The sequence below is a fragment of the Ranitomeya imitator genome, chromosome 1 (assembly GCF_032444005.1).
Source record: "Ranitomeya imitator isolate aRanImi1 chromosome 1, aRanImi1.pri, whole genome shotgun sequence".
In the NCBI taxonomy this organism is placed as follows: domain Eukaryota; kingdom Metazoa; phylum Chordata; class Amphibia; order Anura; family Dendrobatidae; genus Ranitomeya; species Ranitomeya imitator.
This window is the reverse complement of record NC_091282.1, coordinates 1,102,703,688-1,102,727,679: the sequence shown is the minus strand read 5'-3', so window position 1 is coordinate 1,102,727,679 and position 23,992 is coordinate 1,102,703,688. Positions and strand designations below refer to the sequence as shown.

The 23,992-nt window shown below is 42.6% G+C and overlaps 1 protein-coding gene across 2 annotated transcripts in view; it reads right to left on the bottom strand.

The window, feature by feature from the left end:
- STOX2 (storkhead box 2) overlaps positions 1–23,992 on the bottom strand; it is a 396,899-nt gene that overhangs the window by 9,302 nt on the left and 363,605 nt on the right. For both annotated transcript variants that reach the window (XM_069744291.1, XM_069744292.1), the window contains exon 3: positions 4,497–6,759. In XM_069744291.1, coding sequence (XP_069600392.1) covers positions 4,497–6,759 — 2,263 coding nt within the window. The remainder of the gene's footprint in view (positions 1–4,496; positions 6,760–23,992) is intronic.

The following is a 23,992-nucleotide window of genomic DNA, read 5'->3' as shown; positions in this document are numbered from 1 at the left end:
TCTCTGTCTCTGTTCCTACATCATGCTGCTGTCACATTGCATAGAAAAAACCTGCTGACAGATTCCCTTTAATTAATTTGGCACATCTTAGTGCTGTGAAACTTTGTTAGAGATTGGAATGTCTGAATACACATAAGAAGAAGACCTGCCTCTTGGACTAGTTATCCGAGAAGAATAGTCCCCTGATGGCTCTTCAAAGTATTTTTTCTATAAAATGATTCAGAATTTTAGAGTAAAACACATAAGGCTCTGACAATGCAGCCAGGTTATGACTCATTCTGTCCACGGTTGGGTTCACATGAATCTACTGACCGTTTTCTTTTAACAGATTTTGCCCATCGGAGAGACTGGTATAACATTGGTACAGTGTGTATTATATATTGCCCATTGTGTTTCAAATTCGGTTTGGGACCTGCTGCTTACTGTAAGACACCCATCAATTAGGAATCTCTGATGGTGGATGGACACAGTTCTCCCATAATTTTGGGTTTTATTGTCCACTAAAAGCAGAAAAACTTGATTCACATTTTGCTAAGATCTGAAGCTACTCGCCCAGCTGCAGGCTGCTCTAAAGTGTTAGCATTTTAATTATCAGCCTGCAAATTAGAATAGGATTAAAGAAGCACTCCTCCTCCTCCCATCAAAGTTGTTATCCTTTCAATATATTGTAATCATCATATTATACAGCACTGTGCACTTACAATTGATCATTTTTCCTTTCTACGCAGCTAATTATTCTCTTTTCTTTGCTCTTTGTAGAAACAGGAAGTCTCTTGTCCCTGCATATATCATCCCCCTCTTCACCTCCAGACCCAGCTGCTCTGCTCCTCCCTTCTGCCATAGACTTTTGCGGTGACTCATGAGTCATACAGGGAAAAGAGACCTCCTGTTTCTAAATAGGACTTAGGCCAGTCTCACACGTCCAGATAATTCCGGTACCGGAATTATCCGTGTCCGTGTGCTCACGCGGCACATTAGTGTGGCACACGTGCGGCATCCGTGTGCCGACTGGGTACCACACGCACCGTGCAGGAGACAGCGCTACAGTTAAGCGCTGTCCCCTGCATCTGGTGCTGAAGCCGCCATTCATTTCTTCTCTCCAGTAGCGTTCGCTGGAGAGAAGATATGAAAATTTTGTTTCTTTGGTGTTTAAAAAAAGATCCCTGTCCCCAACCCCCTCCCACCCCCTTTCCCCCCCCCCCCCCGTTAATAAAATACTTACCCGGCTCCCTCGCTGCTTCTTCTCCTCGCCGCAGCTTCTCCTGTATGAGCGGTCACGTGGTGCCGCCCATTACAGTGATGAATATGCGGCTCCACCCACAAGTGTGAAGCACAGTAAAATGTGCCTATGCAAGTCTAACACATACTAGAAATAATAATATAGCCTCAATTTCAGACATTTTGAGCAAATGTCAATTGCAATCTTTACCATTTTAAGATAATTAAAATAAAAAAAAATAAAAAATGAATTGTTCAGATTGAACCAGAAGGTCCATGTCACACAACGTCTGCTCTGCACAGCACAGAGATGGTGGCGGTAGTATCTTTCAGAACTAGCGCACTCCCCTCATCTGGGCAATGTACTATATAATTGTCTAAGGGTCAGTTCAGTCTTTCTGTCTGTCTTTCTGTCTGTAACGGAAATCCCAAGTCGCTGATTGGTCGCGGCAAAACAGCCATGACCAATGAACGATGGGCACAGTCCGGCGGCAAAATGGCCGTTCCTTACTCCCCGCAGTCAGTGACCACTCCATACTCCCCACTCACACAGGGTTAATGGCAGCGTTAGCGGATCGTGTTATGCCGTGGTGTAACGCACTCCGTTAACGCTGCTATTAACCCTGTGTGACCAACTTTTTACTATTGATGCTGCTTATGCAGCATCAATAGTAAAAAGATCTAATGTTAAAAATAATAAAAGTTATATACTCACCGTCCGTCGGCCCCTCGGATCCAGAAAAGGCCTTTACCGCTCCTTGCGAAGCTCCAGTGACCGCTCCATGCATGGTGATCTCGCGAGATGATGACGTAGCGGTCTCGCAAGACAGCTGCGTCATCATCTCGCGAGACCGCAATGCACTCTTGAGACCGGAGCGCACGAGGAGCATCAGTAAACTTTTCGCCTGGATCCGGGGGCCAACGGAAGGTGAGTATATAACTATTTTTTATTTTAATTCTTTTTTTTTTTTAACAGGGATATGATGCCCACATTGCTATGTACTACGTGGGCTGTGCAATATACTATGTGGGCTGTGCAATATAGTATGTGGGCTGTGCAATATACTACGTGGGGTATGTTATATACTACGTGGCCTGTGCAATATAGTACGTGGGCTGTGCTATATACTACGTGGGCTGTGCTATATACTACGTGGGCTGTGCTATATACTACGTGGGCTGTGCTATATACTACGTGGGCTGTGTTATACACTACGTGGGCTGTTATATACTACGTGGCCTATGTTATACACTACGTAGGCTGTGTTATACACTACATGGGCTGTGTTATATACTGCGTGCGTGGGCTGTTATATACTACGTGGCTGTGTTATATGCTACGTGGGCTGTTATACACTCCGTGGGCTGTGCTATGTACTACATGGCTGTGCTATATACTAAGTGGCCGGCTGCGAACAATCAGCGACAGGCGCAGTCCGGCCGCGAATTGCCGCAGTATTTGAACCACGCTTCGCTAATTGGTCACGGCCGGCCAAATCCTGGGTATTCAATGTATTATTCTAAAATCTTCATAAATAAACTACATACATATTCTAGAATACTCGATGCGTTAAAATCGGGCCACCATCTAGTGTATTATAGGTCTGCTTTGTGGCCAATAGATACAGAGCACGAAGTAATGTCAGCATGCCGTATGACAACTGCTGCTAGCAGCCCAGTGAAATGCAGACGTTGTTATATTTGTGACAGACGCGCACAGTTTACATTATGTCAACTTTAAAGCAGGTTTTGGGGGACACAGGACACAAGTAAATACTTTAGTATGTTAAAAATGATTTTTTTCAACTACTTAAAAAGTCCCTAATGAAGGCATTTAGAAAAAAAAACAAGTGCTTTGCTATTTTGTTCAAAAATGTCTGCAAAGTTTGTAGGATAAACTTGCCTGTTACTAGGCAAAAAGTGTCCAGTTTTTCTTCTTATTTTATTCCTTCTGTTCCCTAACGTATTCCATTTATATTTTAAATCCACTATACAATTTCAGAGATCTGGGCCTTTTTACGTTGTCCTAATGGTTATGGTCCTTACAAGAGGGTGTGGCTTGCAGGATCCTCAGGGGTGTGTCTTTAACTTGCTCTGCATCATGATCTTGTGAACAATGACACATTTGTGAAGACCATACAAATTTACAATAAACAAAAAAAGGCCACATCTCTGGAACCATATGGCAGATTTAAAAATAAAACTGAAAAAAGTAACAGTCACGGGAGCAGAATTAATAAAATAAGAGAAAAAAAATTTAGATGTACTTGTTGCACATACGTGTCCAACCTGTGTTTTCACATTATAATTTTCCATTATACTTTATGGGCTGTTCACATGTCCATTTATCCAGCAGTGAAAAGTGGCAATACAAATCTATGGGTCCATGAAAAACATGCACAGCACATGGATGGCATCCGCGCTGGGGTCCCCCGTTCTGCATGGGTTTCATCACTACTCTCGAACTGTGCCATATTTTTTTATTTAAGTACATTACATAGTAGTTTTATTTAAAAACCAAACAAAAAAAAAAAAAACACTTTTCACGGCTTTTATAGTTAGTGGGAAAACTCCTAAAATGTTTCCAGTGCGGCTGTTTGAGCAATTATTCATTTTTGTCCAGCATTTCTGCCTATTATGGATCTCAATTTCAAAATTGACTTTTTCTAGACAGAGATGAATTTGCACAAATAAGTAGTTAAAAGAGGAGCTGACGAATTAAAAAGATATGATTTCATTTTAATTTTATGTAGTCACCCTTCAATTCCATGTACCGTACTTTTATTACAAATCGTATATAAAAAAAACTTTATGTTATTCCTGAACATTAACTTATTGAGATTAATAACTGAATAATTCCTAGAATAGGAAGACAGAACAGTATAAAAGAAAAATACAGAAACGCAAACAAAAAAATATGTTTTTGTCACTATCAACAAGATCCAATAAAATAATTTTAAGAGTGTTCTAGATCTGGCATTCAAAAAGGTTCATTAATATGAGGTCCGACTTACAGTGGAGATTAATGAATATCTGAGAACTTCTGTTCTACCCATGAGGTGTCATGATTAAAACTAATACTCGCCCACAAAGACCCAAAAATATAGATGAAATATTCAGTGGCACAAATCAGAATTGGCATGAAATATCCAAATGTCACAAGTACCATGCGGTGTGAGTGCACGCTGTCTACAATGAGCGTCAGTCCATGCACCCAGCCCAAACATTCTCCAGATAACTAGAACATGTCAAACACGTCAGACGCTAAATCTTCTTACCGTGGGGAGTTAAATCCACTATCTACAGTAATGCTGCTACTGTCCATGCTGTCCAAGCGAGCCGAGTGTGTGGCTCTCTGGCTGCCACTGCTGTCTGTTTCCTTTGGATTCAGAAGTGTGAGGTTTTTCTCAAACTTCCTTTGTAAATCCCTTTCCTTCTCCCGTTGTAGCAGCCACTGCATTGTCCCCACGTCATCTCGGTTTTTTTCCTCCTCTGTTGGTTTCTGCGTCCCTTCCTCCGACTCGTCATCTTCAGACACATTGTAGTAATCAAAAGAGGCTTCTTGATTTCCTGCTGGCTCTTGAGGCCTGGGTGAGACGGCAAGGTTTGGGGTGACTGAGGTGGTAATAGGTTGCTCAAAGTTCTCAATGCTTGCTGGCAGTGTTTCAGGAGAAGTCTTTTGGTGTGATTTCAGTAAACTCACACCTGATTTATGAAAACTGTTCACAGATAGGCTATTGTGCAAAGGTTTGAATAAAGTATCCTTACTGAAAATTTCTTTCCTTTTGTCAAGGCTGCTCGATTCTGCATTATGATGTGGTACTAACCTCCCATTTGCAATCAGCTCAGGGCTCTGACTAGTTGCAGCGACTGACAGACCACTAACAGTACCTTTTGGGGAGTCATCTTTGTATTCCCCTTGTTCTCTGGCTATATGTTGTGGTGGCTTCTCAGCAGGAGAAAGTCTTTTTAAGCTTTCGGTGAGACTTGGCATGTCAATGTCCTCCTTATTTTTTCCTAAAGGGGATGGAGCAGTGAGAATCGTTTCACTAGATGTATTACACTGAAAATAGTCATCTGCTGTTTTTTTGGAACAAGAATTAAGTTCACTGTACGACGATAAACTCTCTGGAAGCTTGCCTTGTTCCAACAGGCTACAAGATTTAGGTGTATCAGCACCACCACTAGCTAGATCAGGAGTACATGGATCTTTGTAAGATGGAGTCCTTTGATGACTCAAACTACTATGTGATGGCCTTAAAGTCCCATCATCTATATAAGATTGGCTTGGTGTTTTCTCATCAAGACTGCAGCCTTCACCGAGGTCATCAGGTGTACCTAAAGAAGCACCACTTAAAGGTCCCTTTGAGTTGTCCATTGACCTAGATCTTTCCTTGGCTTTACTTGACCTTTCATTCCTTGACCTCCTATCTTGTGTATGGCTGTGGCTTCGATGGACCTTTGAATGAGAACTCCCCCTCGAGGGTTCAGGAAAAGGCATTTCAGTCCTTCTTTTAGCCAGTTCACCAGACACATCCCATTCTGGTGTAACGGGAAAATGAGATTCTATCATATTTGGATTACTGAGTACTACAAAATTCTCTCCGCCTTTGCGCTCCATAATGAAACAGCCTTCCCTCGGTGATCGATTCCGTGGATGATAAAATTCATACTCTCTCTCCCCAGGCAAGTCTAAGTGGGATCCCTCAGAAGGGTCACCTTTGGAAGCCCTATTCTTGCTATGTGACCGAGATTTTCCATGAGTTTTTCTATGTGTCCTGCTCCGTCTGCTCCTTCCACTATGATGAGCTGATGAACCAGCTTTACTTCTCTGAGATTTTTCTTCTTCAAGTTTTTTCATTAGTGCAGTGTGCCTCACAACATTTTCCACTGTTAAATCTGGGTTTATTCGTCTTATGATTTCCATCTCTACTTCCCGGGGTATAGTATTTGGTGTGTCCTCATCTCTGAGAGGCCATTCCTCAGGAGGAAACTGAGCTGAAAAATTAGCCAGCTGTTTTGCTTTGTCCTTTTTAAAACTCAGCCTGAACAATTTTAGACCAAATTTTTTAGATGGCTTTTCCCCATCTTTAGGTTTGGAGAGGGTTTCTGTTTTATATGAGTAATTAATGGTACTTTTGCTTTTCTCTGTAGGGGGAATCTGGCACAATGAGGGGGGACAATATGAGTCTTTGCAGTCTTTTGCAGATTTCCTTTGTAAGGTAGATGCATGGATGCTATGCATATCTTCTCTGCAGCAATGACAAGAGTCGCAGTGGTTTTTGGAGAGAGTTCTGTCCCTGACGCATCCTGAAGGGGATGGCGTAATAGTTCCTGGTTGTGGAGAGGTACACTGAGACCGGTCAGGTATCCGCTCATCCAAGTGGTACCATTTACTGTTAGTTCTTATAAGGGATGGGGTAATGAAATAGGTCTGTGGTGTCACTATAAAGTAGCCATCTGGAGTAGGATAGATTTTTCTTTCTCGGACAAGCATATTGAGTGTATGTCGCAGGATCTCCGGGCTTGGGGTCGGTACACCTAAATGGGGGCATCAAGAAGGAAAATATATTAGATATGCAATACAGAACGTTTCTAAAACTATTTTTTCTATTATTCTGTACTAAAAATACAATGAATATGTAGTTAACTACACAGACGATTAGAAAGAGCACATTTGGGGATTGAATGACCAGATCTTGTCGATTTTCCTATCAGAATGTCTAAATTGGATATTACTCATGTTTTTGGTGTGGTAAGAACATAATACTATAGTAGTTCTACTTTCACCACTTTTCTGCCAGGATGGCGTTCCATGTGATTCTGGATAAATACCATCAGCGCCATCAACACTACACACAGCGCACAATAATGGAACAAACGGAAACTATTGCATCTGACCAATTATACTTGCCACTGGGTCCAGAGACATGAATGTTGCAGAAAATTATTATTATTATTTATTTAATAAAAAAGTTACACATTTTTCCAATATACTTTGCAGTCCTTTATGGACACAGAGGTGCAGGAGCGATTAGGGTCTTTTCACATCCGACACTGATTTAGTAGTAGAGTTTGTGGTGAATCTAGTGTCAAACCGGACATTTATGTGGATGGGAATTCTGCAACCCCTTCCACATTCAATGGAAAATTTATGTGCACATTTCTGTTGCTGAAAAGGAAAAAAGTCAAAACAAAAAAAAAAACCGGAACCTGTAGCCAGGTCAAATGTGGCCAAGTATTGCTTTAGGTCACTGGTTTTTGTTGGTTTACCCGAATTTGTGCCATTTTGTTTAATGCTATTTTCTATGGCCGTCACACAGGGGGTGTGGCTCGCAGGATCCCTGGGGGCGTGTCCTTAGGCTGCGTGGCATCATTGCCCTGTAAGCCACGCCCCTTGCTGAACATCATAAACAGTGGCACTAAGTAAAAAGGCCCATTACTCGGGAACTGAATGCTGGGCAAAAACAAACAAAAAAAAAAACCTCCAAACAAAAAAATAAAGGATTATGTAGAGGGCTATGGAAATACTATAAGAGCAAAAACTGCCCACTGGAGACAGGATCTGGTTAAATAAAAATAGGGATATGCTTTATGTGGATTTGCTGCAATATTTCTACTGTCTTCCTCATAATAGGATGTGTGATGAGTATTCAATATGCAGATCTGACACATGAAAGTTGCTCTAAGGCCACGTTTTCACACTCAGTATTTGGTCATTATATCACAAAAAGCCAAAATCAGGAGTGGATGAAAAATGGAAAAAGTAGTGCAAATGTTCCTATTAGGGCTCGCTCACACTGGCATATAACACGGCTGTGGAAGGCTCCGATATTCGGATCACACGCACCCATACATGCCTATGGGTGCGTGTGAGGCATCAGACTGCACTCAGATGCTGTCCGAGTGCAGCCTGATGCATGCTCACAAAGACAATGGAAAATTTACTTTCTCCACACCTGTGCTGCGATTCTCTCATGTGAGAATCAGATCACACTAAGATGACACTGAGATCAATCTCTGACAGAGTTTGAGCCGAGCGCCATTAGCATATCTCTTGTAACAGATCATATATGCTCGTGTGGCCTTATACTTTTCCTCCGATTGTCCTACTACTGATTTTGGCTTACAAATACGGATATAAAATACTGACCAAATACTGACTGTGTGAACGCTGCCTAACAGTCACAGTGTGGACATTGAGCTGTGTTTTTTAATGAATTATGCATCTATGTGTTCATGTGACCAGAACGAATGTGTCTGCCAGAAATAATGAACAAAGGTTCCCTTTGACTTACAGCAGAGAACATGATACATAAATAATACTGAAAAACTGTATAACTTCAATATATAATATCTGTACATTGAGGAGGTGACAGTGATCCTATGACAACGTGATCACACCTAAACCCTATGTATTTGGTGCATGAATGTGGTAATGGGGCCCCGGACACGCAGATCACAATGCTGCAGACAGCATTCACCCGGTAAGGATTATTGGTCTTAAGCTGCATTTCTTACTTCACCTTTCTAAAAATACCCATTGGTTGTTGGGAAACCCTGGTCTTAGAGGTTCTAGCCCCTAGAATACGGCATTTACAGCAACAACACTGTTACTTAAGATTATGTCGTTCTTTAATAATTCACAAGCAGAAGCTGTCTGGACACTGAATCATCAGACATGTACGTTTTCTGCATCTCAAGAGAGGCGGTTGCGCCCTGACACTGAGTTTGCAGACAGAAGATTATGTCTTGTTTGTTGCTCACAAGGAACGCTGACCCAAGGTGAACTTCGTTAATGGAAGAGGCATTTCCTTCCTGCTGCATAAGTCTACGATCATGTCAGGAGCAGAATTCAAACATGATAGAACCAAGGAAACTAACTAGACTAAGACTGATTAACAGGACGAACCGTTTACAATGAGTCCGATATAACACACCTACTACAATCACCTTCAGCTCAGAAGCCATATAACCCAGGGTCATTGCCGCCATATCGGTCACTTACTGACTGATGTCACCGGGGTGGAGGATGATGTCACTGATAGACAGGGTGGAGGCAGATCAATGATAAAACTAAGTGGTGGCTCAGTGGTTAGCACTGTTGCTTTGCAGCACTGGGTCCTGGGATCAAATCCCACCAAGGACATCTGCAAGGAGTCTAATGTTCTCCCCAGGTTTCCTCCCAGAGACACACAGAGGAAATTTAGCTTGTGAGACCCAATGGGCACAGTGATAATATCTGTAAAGCGCTTTGAATTCGCACTGTATTAGCAAAGCATAATACATTTCCTGTTGATTTATTTGGGAGAACTGCAGCAAACATGCTGCACATTTCGCCCTTTCTAAAGGGTTTAATCCAGAGTTCACTCCATGGTGTAAATGAATATATGCAGCGGATTTTCTCAGCAGGGTGCAACAGCCACAACGTTGGTCCTGTAAGGCTACTTTCACACTGGCGTTTTTTTCAATACGTCGCAATGCGTCGTTTAGGGGAAAAAACGCATCCTGCAAAGTTGTTTGCAGGATGCGTTTTTGCTCCATAGATTAACATTAGCGACGCACTGCGACGCATTGACACACGTTGCAACTGTCGTGCGACGGTTGCGCCGTGTTGTGGCGGACCGCCGGGAGCAAAAAACGTTACATGTAACGTTTTTTGCTGCCGACGGACCGCTTTTTCCGACCGCTCATGCGCGGCCGGAACTCCACCCCCACCTCCCCGCACCTTACAATGGGGCAGCGGATGCACAGGAAAAATGCATCCGCTGCCTCCGTTTCACTGCTAGCATCGGAACCTCGGCCCGACGCACTGCGACGCACCTGCCTGGGAATGTGGCAGGCTCACTCCATGAGCCTGCTCCATACGCCCACTTCTGACTGGCATGTTGGTTAAAGGGTTAAACAATTGAAAAAATTGTAAAGTATTAATGCTTTAATTTAAAAAAACATGTAAAGTTTTTTGCCATGATATTAAATCTGAAAAATTATTTAAAAAGTTTTGATGTTTTCAACTTTTAAAAACTATCGCACCACTACTGCAGTACAGGTGGCAGGACTTGCTCACATGCCTGATTCTCTCTTCCCTGCTGGGTGTTTGCAAAAACATAAGGGAGAATGAAGTTTAGGATCAAAGTTCGAGCCATTTTGCTGGCGACAGTAATGTGGTACCGAGTTGTGGACAGTGTTCTAGTTTTCCAGTTAAATAAGATGAACATTGAAATGGCGCCCCTCCCCACAGTGGAAATAAAACACAACACTGATAGTATGTATGGAGCTTGCCACATTATCTCTGTACTCTGACATCACTGCATTTATCATCCCTGTGTGCATTTATCCAGATTTGGTGATATAAATGTAGGAATTATGTACAGTATCATCACTGTATACATTTTCATGGATCTTAGTATATTAGGTGCAAGAGGTTGCTGTCCCACATAGAAACATTTTCTTTAGGGTGTCTAGATTTCTTTTGCAACTTTGTAGGATACCTCTAATTTAATTTGCATGCAAAGCTGGGGCCCATTAACAGATTTTCGTTGGAGCCTAGAGACCTCAAGATGCTCCTCTGATCACCATGCACTTTTAAGCTAAAATAATAGACCGTGACTGTGCTGATCATCCCTGTACTGTGACATCTCATTATATTCACTATGTGGGCTACAAGGGCACCGTGTCATCAGGTCCTGGATGATAGGAGTTTCTATTCAGACCAGGAGGGGACATGAAGGTACACCTGTAACAGTGAAAGGTGAAGGTCAGGAAAGCTTGGAAAGCACTCCACACCCAAGTACTCAAATTCTACCATCGAAATGCAGTGTGTTACATGCAAGAAGGCGGCCTTTTAATGATACAGAAGAATTGTCCCGAAAGTATATTGCCTGCTATCGATTGTTGCAGTTTTATTTAAGGAACTCCAGGAAAGATGTTACCTTTTAACATTGGACTCTGGTCTACTTGATTTACCGCATATTTTCAAGGTCCCTGTACCATCAAATCAAATGTGGGCCTGGATTTGCGTAAGGCAGCAAACCCAGATAGCTTACACACACTCGGGGGTACCGTAACCGAGTTCTTTGGGACGAATGCGGATTCCACTGCAGATTTTTCCGCAGCGGAATTCCAAAATCCGCAGTGAAAACCCGTTGCGGTTTTACTGCGGATTTATTGCGGTTTTTACTGCGGATTCTTATGTGGATTTTCATCTGCAGTTTCCTATTGGAGCAGGTGAAAATCCGCAGAAAAGAAGTGACATGCTGCGGAATGTAATCCGCAGCGTTTCCGCACGTTTTTTTTTCCGCAGCATGTGCACAGCATTTTTTGTTTCCCATAGGTTTACATTGTACTGTAAACTCAAGGGAAACTGTTGCGGATCCACAGCGGTCAAATCCGCTGCGGATCCGCAGCAAAATCCGCAAAGTGTGAACATAGCCTAAATTGGCTTAGTTGGCAGGATAGGTTTTCCCTGTAGGAAAAAATTGTTTGGGGAAGATCCATGGCACAGTGAAGATGGCACCTGAATGGAGTATCAAAATGGCAAATGGTGTCACAGTACTGAAAATCAGAACAACCTCTTGTGGAAATAGAGGGCAGAGGACGCAGAGGAGTGGAAACAAATGTCCAGACCAGAGAAAAAAATGCCCTGTGGAGAAGACTCAAACCGCTGTGGAGGCGCGCACGAGGAAGAAGAAGCCCTGCGCACCAGGAGGTGAAAGAAGAACCCAGGCGGCATGGCTGCAGGCAGACACACTGAAGGCTGGAGCCAAAGGAAAAGGTGTGTGGTGAGGAGAGAGCCGGTGTCATTGCTCTGGATGCTCAGGAGGAAGCAGTGCTAACCAGAAAGTGGCGTATCAGGAACCCACGTGGGGGAAGTCAGGAGCAAGAGATAACATGGGCCTGTCTGCGGAGGAAGAGAGGTGTCGAGGTTGGTTTCACAAGTCTCACACAAGTTGCGGCCTGTGAAGTCATAATGGGTACCAGGCCCAAGAGCTCACCACCAGAAGGCATGCTCGGATAACTGCTCGAGACCACGCGGCTGAATGTCTCACGCCTGGTCCACAGCCACAACACATGTAGGGATTGCCTGCTTGTTAGGTGATCCCTGCAGCCTCGGCGACTCAAGCATTTTTATCAAGCATGCCGAAAATGTTCGATTAGGACACGAGCATGCTTGGATAACACGTTATCTGAGCACACTCACTCATCACTAGTGCTGACAACTCTTCCACTCCTTATAATATTTTTTTTTTTATCTGTGTTTTGATAAAATCAATGCCCAAATTGGACAAAGTATTGATGCACAGTGGCACATTTTGTATATATACGCACAACCACGTGTGAAAAAGATTGAGATATCAAATTTTTCATGTAGGGCACATACATTTCCCAGCAACAAATTGCTGTACTCTGCTTACAATATAAAGGTATTAGGTCTCCACCTACTGGACAAAATGTGTAATGCTATACTCTCACTAGCAATATTACTGTGATGCTCTCACTACACAATTTTTACGAACGGAGGCACTGACAGGTCCATTTCTTTCTATGAAACAGTAGCCAGGGGATATAGGAGTACACAGAAATCATGGGGCCCCGTAGCAGATATCCCAAATGGCTACACCCCTCCACATCCCCCTCAAATATATATATATATATATATATATATATATATATATATATATATATATATATATATATATATATATTTGGTGGGGTCACAGGAGAACATTCTACAGCTCTTATTTTGCTCCCATTGAAGCTCTTTAGTGTTCCCATGCATTAAAACACCCCTTTCTTATCCCCCATGAAGTATGATGCAAACAAAAGTGCCCCAACAAAGTATGATACCCCCACAGGGAATTCCTTGACCATACCCTCCACACACACAGTTCAACCCCTTAGTGACAGAGACAATTTTTACATTTCTGACCACTGTCCCTTTATGAGGTTAGAACTCTGGAACGCTTCAATGGATCCTGCTGATTCCAAGACTGTTTTTCGTGACACATTGTACTTCATGTTAGTGGTAAAATGTCTTCGAAATAACTTCCACTTATTTATGGGGGGGAAATCGAAATTTGGCGAAAATTTTTGAACATTCTGCAATTTTCAAACTTTTAATTTTTATGCCCTTCAGTCAGAGAGTTATGTCACCCAATATAGTTAATAAATAACATTTCCCACATGTCTACTTTATAACAGCACAATTTTGGAATCAATTTTTTTCTTTTTTGTTAGGACGTTAACCCCTTTCTGACCTCGGACGGGATAGTACGTCCGAGGTCAGAAGCCCCGCTTTGATGCAGGGCTCCGCGGTGAGCCCGCATCAAAGCCGGGACATGTCAGCTGTTTTGAACAGCTGACATGTGCCCGTAATAGGCGCGGGCAGAATCGCGATCTACTCACACCTAATAACTAGTTAAATGCCGCTGTCAAACGCAGACAGCGGCATTTAACTACCGCTTCCGGCTGGGCGGCCGGAAATGACATCATCGCCGACCCCCGTCACATGATCGGGGGTCGGCGATGCGTCAGGATGGTAACCATAGAGGTCCTTGAGACCTCTATGGTTACTGATCACCGGTGGCTGTGAGCGCCACCCTGTGGTCGGCGCTCACAGCACACCTCCATTTCTGCTACATAGCAGCGATCAGCAGATCGCTGCTATGTAGCAGAGGCGATCGGGTTGTGCTTGCTTCTAGCCTCCCATGGAGGCTATTGAAGCATGGCAAAAATAAAAAATAAAAAGTTTAAAAAAAGTTAAAAAAAAAAAAAATATAAAAGTTTAAATCACCCCCCTTTCGCCCCAATCAAAATAAATCAATAAAAAAAAATAAATCAAATCTACACATATTTGGTATCGCCGCGCTCAGAATCGCCCGATCTATCAATTAAAAAAAAGCATTAACCTAAATGGCGTAGCGAGAAAAAAATTAGAAACGCCAGAATTACGTTTTTTAGGTCGCCGCGACATTGCATTAAAATGCAATAACGGGCGATCAAAAGAACGTATCTGCACCAAAATGCTATCATTAAAAACGTCATCTCGGCACACAAAAAATAAGCCCTCAACCGACCCCAGATCACGAAAAATGGAGACGCTACGTGTATCGGAAAACGGCGCAATTTATTTTTTTTTTTTAGCAAAGTTTGGAATTTTTTTTTCACCACTTACGGTAGATAAAAAATAACCTAGTCATGTTAGGTGTCTATGAACTCGTAATGACCTGGAGAATCCTAATGTCAGGTCAGTTTTAGCATTTAGTGAACCTAGCAAAAAAGCCAAACAAAACACAAGTGTGGGATTGCACTTTTTTTGCAATTTCACCGCACTTGGATTTTTTTTCCCCGTTTTCTAGTACACGACATGCTAAAACCAATGATGTCGTTCAAAAGTACAACTCGTCCCGCAAAAAATAAGCCCTCACATGGCCAAATTGACAGAAAAATAAAAAAGTTATGGCTCTGGGAAGGAGGGGAGTGAAAAACTAACACGGAAAAACGAAAAATCCCAAGGTCATGAAGGGGTTAAGGGTTAAAAGTTGACCATCGATTTCATCATTCTCAACGAAAGTTACAAAACCATCTCACATTTGAAGTGAGTTTGGGGGTCAATATAACAGAAAATAACCAAAAGTGACACCATTCTAAAAACTGCACCCCTCAAGGTGCGAAAACCACATTTAAGAAGTTTATTAACCCTTCAGGTGCTTCACAAGAACTAAAGCAATGTGAAAAGAAAAAAATAAACATTTTACTTTATTCACAAAAAAATTTCTTGGAACCAATTTTTTTTTTTTTTTCCACAAGAATATCAGGAGAAAATGGGCCACAAAATTTGATGTGCAATTTCTCCTGAGTATGCCGATACCCCGTATGTGGGGGAATGGCAACCGACCCGAACCATGTTCTCTAGGGTCTCCGCTATCCCCGGTAGCGGAGACCCCAGAGAAATTCCGATTCTGGGGGCGCTATACACTTATTTCTCAGGGCCGTTAAAAAGTGGCGCTGAGGCATAAGTACCCTTAATTGCAACAGTTAAAAAGCGTATTGGCAGTCGTTAAAGGGTTAATGAACCTACAGTACCCCCCACTGCAAAATATGATACCCCACAGTAACCCAAAACAGTATGATTGCCCAACAGCAACCAGAACTCAGAATGATGGCCCCTGGGCCATCAAGCACAGTAGGATAGCCTCAACACAGTCCTCCCACACAATATGATGCTCCCCATATTAGCCCCCCACACAACAGGATAGAGGACCTCCACATTAGCCCTCCATACAGTATAATGGCATTCACATTTTCCACATATTATGATGGATCCCACACAACCCTCTACACAGCTTAATGGCCCCCACCCAGCTCTCCAAACAGTATACTAGCCCCACTTCCCTCTAAACTGTATAATAGCCCCCACACAGCAATCCCAGAAGTATAATGGCCCCCACATAGTCCTGCAAACAGAATAATTGTACCCCACATAGCCCTCCAAGCAGTATAATGGCCTCCACATAACCATCCAAACAGTATAATGGCACCCACATAAAACTCTAAATAGTGTAATGGCCCCCATAATATACTTATTGATTTAAAAAAAAAAAACTCGCCTCTCCCCATTCTCCCGCTGCTCCAATCTTTGCAGTGTGTGGTTTGAAGTTTTGCTTTGCACAGCAGGCACAATGTAGTGACATGATTGCGACTGCTCCCCTGAGTCGTCTGATACATTATGAGAATGATGGCTCCCTCTTCCATCATTGCTTTCATCTATTTCGGCAACCAGGATGCAGGTACAGTTGATAGTGTGATGCCTGGCGAGAGGAGATGCGGAGCTGGCACCGTGCCCCCTCCCGACTCAAGGACCCAATAATAACCACGTGATCTGCCGCTATTAGAGGTACGCCACTTATTGTAGCAAACATGTGGGTGCAACACAAGTGAACACATGCTTAAAAGCTTCTAATTGACATAACTTTAGTTAAATAAAGTGTTGCAAGAAGAGGCTGCTCACACTGCTGTCTAACCTGTGTATCTGATCTAATACTGGAGTTACTAAGAGTGCTGAGGTAAGAGGCTGCTCACACTGCTGTCCCCCTGTCTATCTGATCTAATACTGGCGATATCAGGGATGCTGTGGTAAGAAGAGGCTGCTCACACTGCTGTCCTCCTGTCTATCTGATCTAATACTGGCGATATCAGGGATGCTGTGGTAAGAAGAGGCTGCTCACACTGCTGTCCTCCTGTCTATCTGATCTAATACTGGCGATATCAGGGATGCTGTGGTAAGAAGAGGCTGTTCACACTGCTGTCCACCCTGTCTTTCTGATCTAATACTGGAGATATCAGGGGTGCTCTGGTAAGAAGAGGCTGCTCACACTGCTGTCTACCCTGTCTTTCTGATCTAATACCGGAGATACCAGGGAGCGGAGGTAAGAGGCGGCTGCTCACACTGCTGTCCACACTGTCTATCGGATCTCATACTGGAGATATATAATGAATGTGATGAAACGAATTAAGGTGAAATAAATCATTGTCTGTAGTATTATTCTGACATCTCACATTTTTTAATTATAGTAGTGATGCCAACTGACCTAAAGAGAGGGAATGTGTTCTACTATTAAAAGTAAGAAATTGTGAAAATGTAGTTTTTAACCATATGGTAAACTGTATTATGCATTTTTCTGCACAAAAGACACTTTTTACAGTATACTTCTGTACTAATAAGGTAGAAAACGAGCCTCAGCTTCAAAATCTCTAATGCATCATTCAAGTCTGGAACATCTTTTATTTCGGAGTTCCAGCATAATCAGTGGATGGTTGTATTCTTGTGGTGATTTTCAGGGTTCCGCTGCTCTTCTGTAGAAGCATACAGTGGCATCAAAATATTTGGGCACCCCTGGTCAAAATTACTGTTATTGTGAACAGTCAAGCAAGTTGAAGATTAAATGATCTCTAAAAGGCCTAAAATTAAAGCTGACACATTTCCTTTGTGTTTTAGACAAAACAATATATATTTTCATCTTTTACACTTTTAAACATTACAAAAATGAAAATGGATGGATGCAAAAATTTGGGCACCCTGCATGGTTAGTACCTAGTAGCACCTCCTTTTGAAAATATCACAGCTTATAAGCGCTTTTTGTAGCCAGTCAAGGGTCTTTCAATTCTTGTTTCATGGATTTTCTTCCATTCTTCCTTGGAAAATTCTTCCAATTCTGTGAGATTCCTGGGTCGTCCTGCATGTACTGCTGTTTTTAGATCCAGCCACACATTGTCAATGATATTCAGATCGGGGACTGTTAGGGCCACTGTAAAACCCTCAGCTTGCGCCTTTTGAGGCAGTCTATTGTGATGTGTGTTTAGGATCATTATCAATTTGTAGAAGTCATCCTCTTTTCAACTTTAGCTTTTTTATAGATGGTGTAATGTTTGCATCGAGAGAGAATTTGTTGAAATGTCATTAAATCCATTCTTCCCTCTACCCGTTAAATGTTCCACTTGCCCTTGACTGCAACACAACCCCAAAGCATGATTGACCCTCTTCCATGCTTAATGGTTGGCAAGATGTTCTTTTTCTCTACACATCCCTTTGATCATTGTAGCCAAACAGTTCTTTTTTAACCTCATTTGTCCATAAAACTTGTTTCCAAAATGCATCATGCACGTTTAGATTTTCATTTGTATATTTCTGACACTGAATTTTTTGAGGCGGATGTAGGATAGGTTTTACTCTGATGACTTTTCCATGAAGGCCATATTTGTGCAGCCGTTTCTGAACAATAGAACACTGTGCCATAACTCCAGAGTCTGCTAAATCTTTCTGAAGGTCTTTTTCAGTCAAGCTGGGGTTCTGATTTGCCTCTCTAGAAATCCTAGGAGCAGCTCTCACTGAAATTTTGCGTGGTCTTCCAGACCTTATCTTGACCTCAACTGTTCCTGTTAACTGCCAATTCTTAATTACATTTCAAACTGGGGAAAGGGCAACTTGAAAACGCTTCTCTATCTTCTTCTAGCCTTCTCCAGCTGTGTTATATACTGCATGGGCAGTGTAATATAGTGCGTGGCCTGTGTTATATAGTGCGTGGCCTGTGTTATATAGTGCGTGGCCTGTGTTATATAGTGCGTGGCCTGTGTTATATAGTGCGTGGCCTGTGTTATATAGTGCGTGGCCTGTGTTATATAGTGCGTGGCCTGTGTTATATAGTGCGTGGCCTGTGTTATATAGTGCGTGGCCTGTGTTATATACTGCGTGGCCTGTGTTATATACTGCGTGGCCTGTGTTATATACTGCGTGGCCTGTGTTATATACTGCGTGGCCTGTGTTATATACTGCGTGGCCTGTGTTATATACTGCGTGGCCTGTGTTATATACTGCGTGGCCTGTGTTATATACTGCGTGGCCTGTGTTATATACTGCGTGGCCTGTGTTATATACTGCGTGGCCTGTGTTATATACTGCGTGGCCTGTGTTATATACTGCGTGGCCTGTGTTATATACTGCGTGGCCTGTGTTATATACTGCGTGGCCTGTGTTATATACTGCGTGGCCTGTGTTATATACTGCGTGGCCTGTGTTATATACTGCGTGGCCTGTGTTATATACTGCGTGGCCTGTGTTATATACTGCGTGGCTGCTATATACTGCATGGGCTGTGTTATATAGTACGTGGGCTGTGTTATATACTTCGAGGGCTGTGTGACATACTGCGTGGCCTGTGTTATATTCTGCGTGGCTGCTATATACCACGTGGCCTGTGTTATATACTGTTTGGGCTGTGTTATATACTGCGTGGCCACTGTTATATACTGCGTGGCCTGTATGAACGCATCGGGTATTCTACAATATGTATGTATGTAAATAGCAGCCACATAGTATATAGCACAGGCCACGTAATATTTGCTATATACTACATGGCCTGTGCTATATACTACGTGGCTGCTATATACATACATAAATATTCTAGAATACCCGATGCATTAGAATCGGGCCACCATCTAGTTTTATAATAAGCTATGAGATTTTCCTGGTATCAGGCAGTCCACTATCAGCCTGTCTACTATGGACTGTATAAACTGTACAAGACACCCCCTCTCCACACTCACAGCAACATTAGCAAAGAAATAAATGGAAAACTGTCAAAGTGAAACCTTGGATTGAAACACATCCTGCATCAGACCACTTTGTGTGAAGAGTTTTTAACCGCTTCATGACCGTGGGATTTTCCGTTTTTCCGTGTTCGTTTTTCGCTCCCCTCCTTCCCTGAGCCATAACTTTTTTATTTTTCCGTCAATATGGCCATGTGAGGGTTTATTTTTTGCGAAACAAGTTGTACTTTTGAACGACATCATTGGTTTTAGCATGTCGTGTACTAGAAAACGGGAAAAAAATTCCAAGTGTGGTGAAATTGAAAAAAAGTGCAATCCCACACTTGTTTTTTGTTTGGCTTTTTTACTAGGTTCACTAAATGCTAAAACTGACCTGACATTATGATTTTCCAGGTCTTTACGAGTTCATAGACACCAAACATGTCTAGGTTCTCTTTTATCTAAGTGGTGAAAACAAAATTCAAAACTTTTGCTTTAAAAAAAAAAAAAAAAATGCGCCTTTTTACGATACCCGTAGTGTCTCCATTTCTCATGATCTGGGGTCGGTTGATGGCTTATTTTTTGCGTGCCGAGCTGGCGTTTTTAATCATACCATTTTGGTGCAGATATGTTCTTTTGATCGCCCATTATTGCATTTTAATGCAATGTCGCGGCGACAAAAAAAACGCAATTCTGGCGTTTCAAATTTTTTTCTCGCTACGCCGTCTAGTGATCAGGTTAATCTTTTTTTTATTGATAGATCGGGCGATTCTGAACGCGGCAATACCAAATATGTGTAGGTTTGATTTTTTTTATTGATTTATTTTGAATGGGGCGAAAGGGGGGTGATTTAAACTTTTATATTTTTTTCACATTTTTAAAAACTTTTTATTTTTTTTATTTTGCCAAGCTTCAATAGCCTCCATGGGAGGCTAGAAGCTGGCATAACGCGATCTGCTCTGTCACATAGCAGCGATCTGATGATCGCTGCTATGTAGCTGAATTGCAGGTGTGCTATGAGCGCCGACCACAGGGTGGCGCTCACAGCTAGCCTGGATCAATAACCACAGAGGTCTGAAGGACCTCTTTGGCTATCATTCTGATGCATCGCTGACCCCCGATCATGTGATGGGGGTCAGCGATGCGCTCATTTCTGGCCGGATGCGCCAGTTAAATGTATTTAACTAGTTAATAGCGGCGGGTGAATCGCAATTTCACCCACCGCTATTGCGGGCACATGTCAGCTGTTCAAAACAGCTGACATGTCCCGGCTTTGATGCGGGCTCACCGCATACTGTCCCGTCCGAGGTCAGAAAGGGGTTAAACAAATAGCATCTAGCCAATGCAATAAAATATTGCAGTTGCCAAAATATGAAAAAAATGCATTAGTGAAATTGCTCTTAAAGGGAACCATCAGGATTTCCCTGATATTACCTTGTTGATATTCCTTGTAATAACTTTCTAAGAACCGAACTACTTCTTCCATGAAGATATTAGGTCATGTGATGCAACGTGAAATATGATGTATAGTGTAACTTGTAATGTGTGTTACCCCCTAGACCCCAGTCCAGAGCCTCTCACCAAGCCAAATCAGTTCTCATGCTTTGCACTGACGAGGGCCAACAGCCCGAAACACCGTGTCTGCGAATTGAGATATTGATTTGGCTTTTATCCCAAGTCATATTGCACGACTCGTTAAAGGGTTGATTGTGACTTGTAGGATCGCTACTTCCAACAGGTGGCGCTATAGAGTTTAAGTCCTCTTTTTCTCAGAAGAGGCAATTTGCATGTTAAATGTGTTAGCAGTACTGATAATGTGTGTAGTTTGACAATAGGGATAGTAAGGGTTAGTGGTTGGGACTAGCCCAGAGTGGGATAGGCCGAATTGCAGGGAAAGTGATCATTTCCCTTCAGAGGGTCAGGTAGGGACTGGACTGCATAGAAAGAGGACCCAAATGTCCAAGGTGAGCAGTGTCCCTAAGTGAGAGGAGAACAAAGTAAAGGGATAGCAAGATCAGGAGCAGAAGTGACTAAGAGACAGAATGACCTTCCAGAGATGGGTCCTGGGAGAGGACACCTAGAGAAAGCACTGAAGTTGATAGCTTCTAAGGTAAGGGATCTGGGGCTGTCTTGTGCTAGAGAGTCTGCCCATGGGGGCTGCCTTGTGCTATAGTCTGCCTATGGGGGGCTGCCTTATACTGCAGTCTGCCTATAGGGGCTGCCTTATACTATAGTCTGCCTATGGGTGCTGCCTTGTAATATAGAGTCTGCCTATGGGGGGTTGCCTTCCTATGGGGGCTGCCTTATACTACAGAGTCGGTCTATGGGGGCTGCCTTATACTACAGAGTTGGCCTATGGGGGCTGTCTTACACTACAGAGTCGGCCTATGGGGGCTGCGTTATATTATACAGAGTCTGCCTTATATTATACAGTCGGCCTATGGGGGGCTGCCTTAACCTATACAGTCGGCCTATGGGGGGCTGCTTTATACTATACAGAGTTGGCCTATGGGGGCTGCCGTATACTACAGAGTGGGCCTATGGGGGGCTGCTTTATACTATACAGAGTCGGCCTATGGTGGGGCTGCATTGTGCTATAAAGTGTGCCTATCCATGTTGGTATAAAGATTATTTTCAGTAACAGCACGGTCATCTGCTGAGGTTCTACTCCACTATTAGGGTGCGTCACCGAGTTGTAATCAAGGTTACCTGGTTAGGGGCCCACTGAACCGAAACACTAGCTACGCCTTTGCACGGAACCACGGGGCGAACAAAGGACTCTTGTTGAATAGGACAGTAAAGTTAAAGCTGGGTTGTAGTGTAATAGTGAGAAGCAGTAGACAGAGAGCAATAGAGAAATGAAGGAAGGAAACTGTGGCAAATGCCTCGAGTTGAAAAGGAAACATTCATAAGACTGTGTACTCGCTATCTCTTGTATATATTCCCTACGAAGTTCCCATTTAGTAAAAAGTTTATTTCTGAATGGTGGTCTCCCTCATTGAACTGTGAAACATCTGGGCTTGGTAAACCAGCAACATTGGTTAGATGCGGGCCGCATGGGATAGTGCCCTCACAGCACAAGACACCCAGCCAGGACCCCCACTTTTATTTAGTGTGCTGGGTTGTGACAGCTGAAGGCCTCCCTGTGGCTACCATCCAGTTATACATGCTCAGTGCCCAACTGTGTCTGCTACTACTGTCCCCCCATCCACACATCTGTTTATCATGGACGATATCTTTGAAAATAGGGCCAGCGTGGATATGATTTGCTCTACCCTACTGAGGGAAGTGCAAATAGATATTTTGCACATGAGCAGGTGTTCTCAACGGCGCAGGAGCATGATTTGGTTGGTTATGTGGCTGACATAAGAGACATATAGTCGAGAACAAAACCGATGGTACCCATCTGTTAATGTAATAAAAAACCCACAATGTTCACCAAAATAACTTGAAGTAATTTTCAATTTAAAATTATGAAATATCAACTAATAATCATTTTTTTTTTTGCATTGTGGCTCAATAGAAAAAAACCTCCAAGGAAAATGGCCAAGACAAAAAAATGGCACCCCTTGAAAAGATTAAAAATTATTTGACCATAGGGACATGTTAAGCTAAAGAGTGTCCTGTAATTAGCATAACAGTTGTCTACAAACTTGCAACCAGTCTGCATGTGTTGTTTGGTATCACAGTATGTACCACAATTAACATGGACCAAAGAAAGGCAAGGAGAGAGTTATCTCAGGAGAATAGAAACAAAATTAGGCAAACATGTTAAAGGTAAAAGCTGTAAGACCATCTCCAAACAGCCTGATGGTTCAGTTACTACAGTTGCACATATTTAGTGGTTTGTCTATGGGACTGTAGCCAATCTTCCTGGATGAGGCTCCTGATGAAAACTAATGACAAATATAAGAGACAGATTAATATGAATGGTAACCAAAGCACTCAGAATAACTTCCAAAGAGATTAGAGGTAAACTCAAACATCAAGGAACATCTGTTTATGATTGGACCATCTATTGCTGCATTGGCCTGCGTGGACCTTATGGAAGATGATCGAGGACGAAGCCACAAAGCTTCTGGAAAAATGTCCTTTGGACCCATGAAAAAAAAAAAAAAACGGAGTTTTACATGAGTCACATCAGCTCTATATTCACAGACGCAAAACTGAAGCATACCAAGAAAAGAACATTGCACCTACTGTGAAACATGAAGGAGGCTCCGTTATGTTTTGGTGCTGCTGTGCTACATCTGGCACATGCTGTAATTGAGTTGCAGGTCATGAACATGACTCAAAGCACAAAGTTAAAAACATCCAAAAATGGCTAAAAGCAGAGAATTGGACTAATCTAAAGAGGCTTCTATGAGCCATAAACTTAATAATATTGGACATCTGTGGAAGGAGCTGAAACCTGCAGTCTATAGAAAGCCGCTTCACACCTGGAGCAGTTTGCTCATAAGGCGTGGGCTAAAATACCTGTGGACAGGTGTAGAAGTCTCATTGACAGTTACAGAAACCGTTTGCAGTGATTGCCTCAAAAGATTGTGCAACAAAATATTAAGATAAGGGTACCATCATTTCTGTCCAGGTCATTTTCATAAGGTTTTTTTCTTTTCTGTTGAACCAAAATTTACAACCAATGTCAGTGACCATTGTCGGGTTTTCTTACTGAAACAGAAGGGTGCCAACA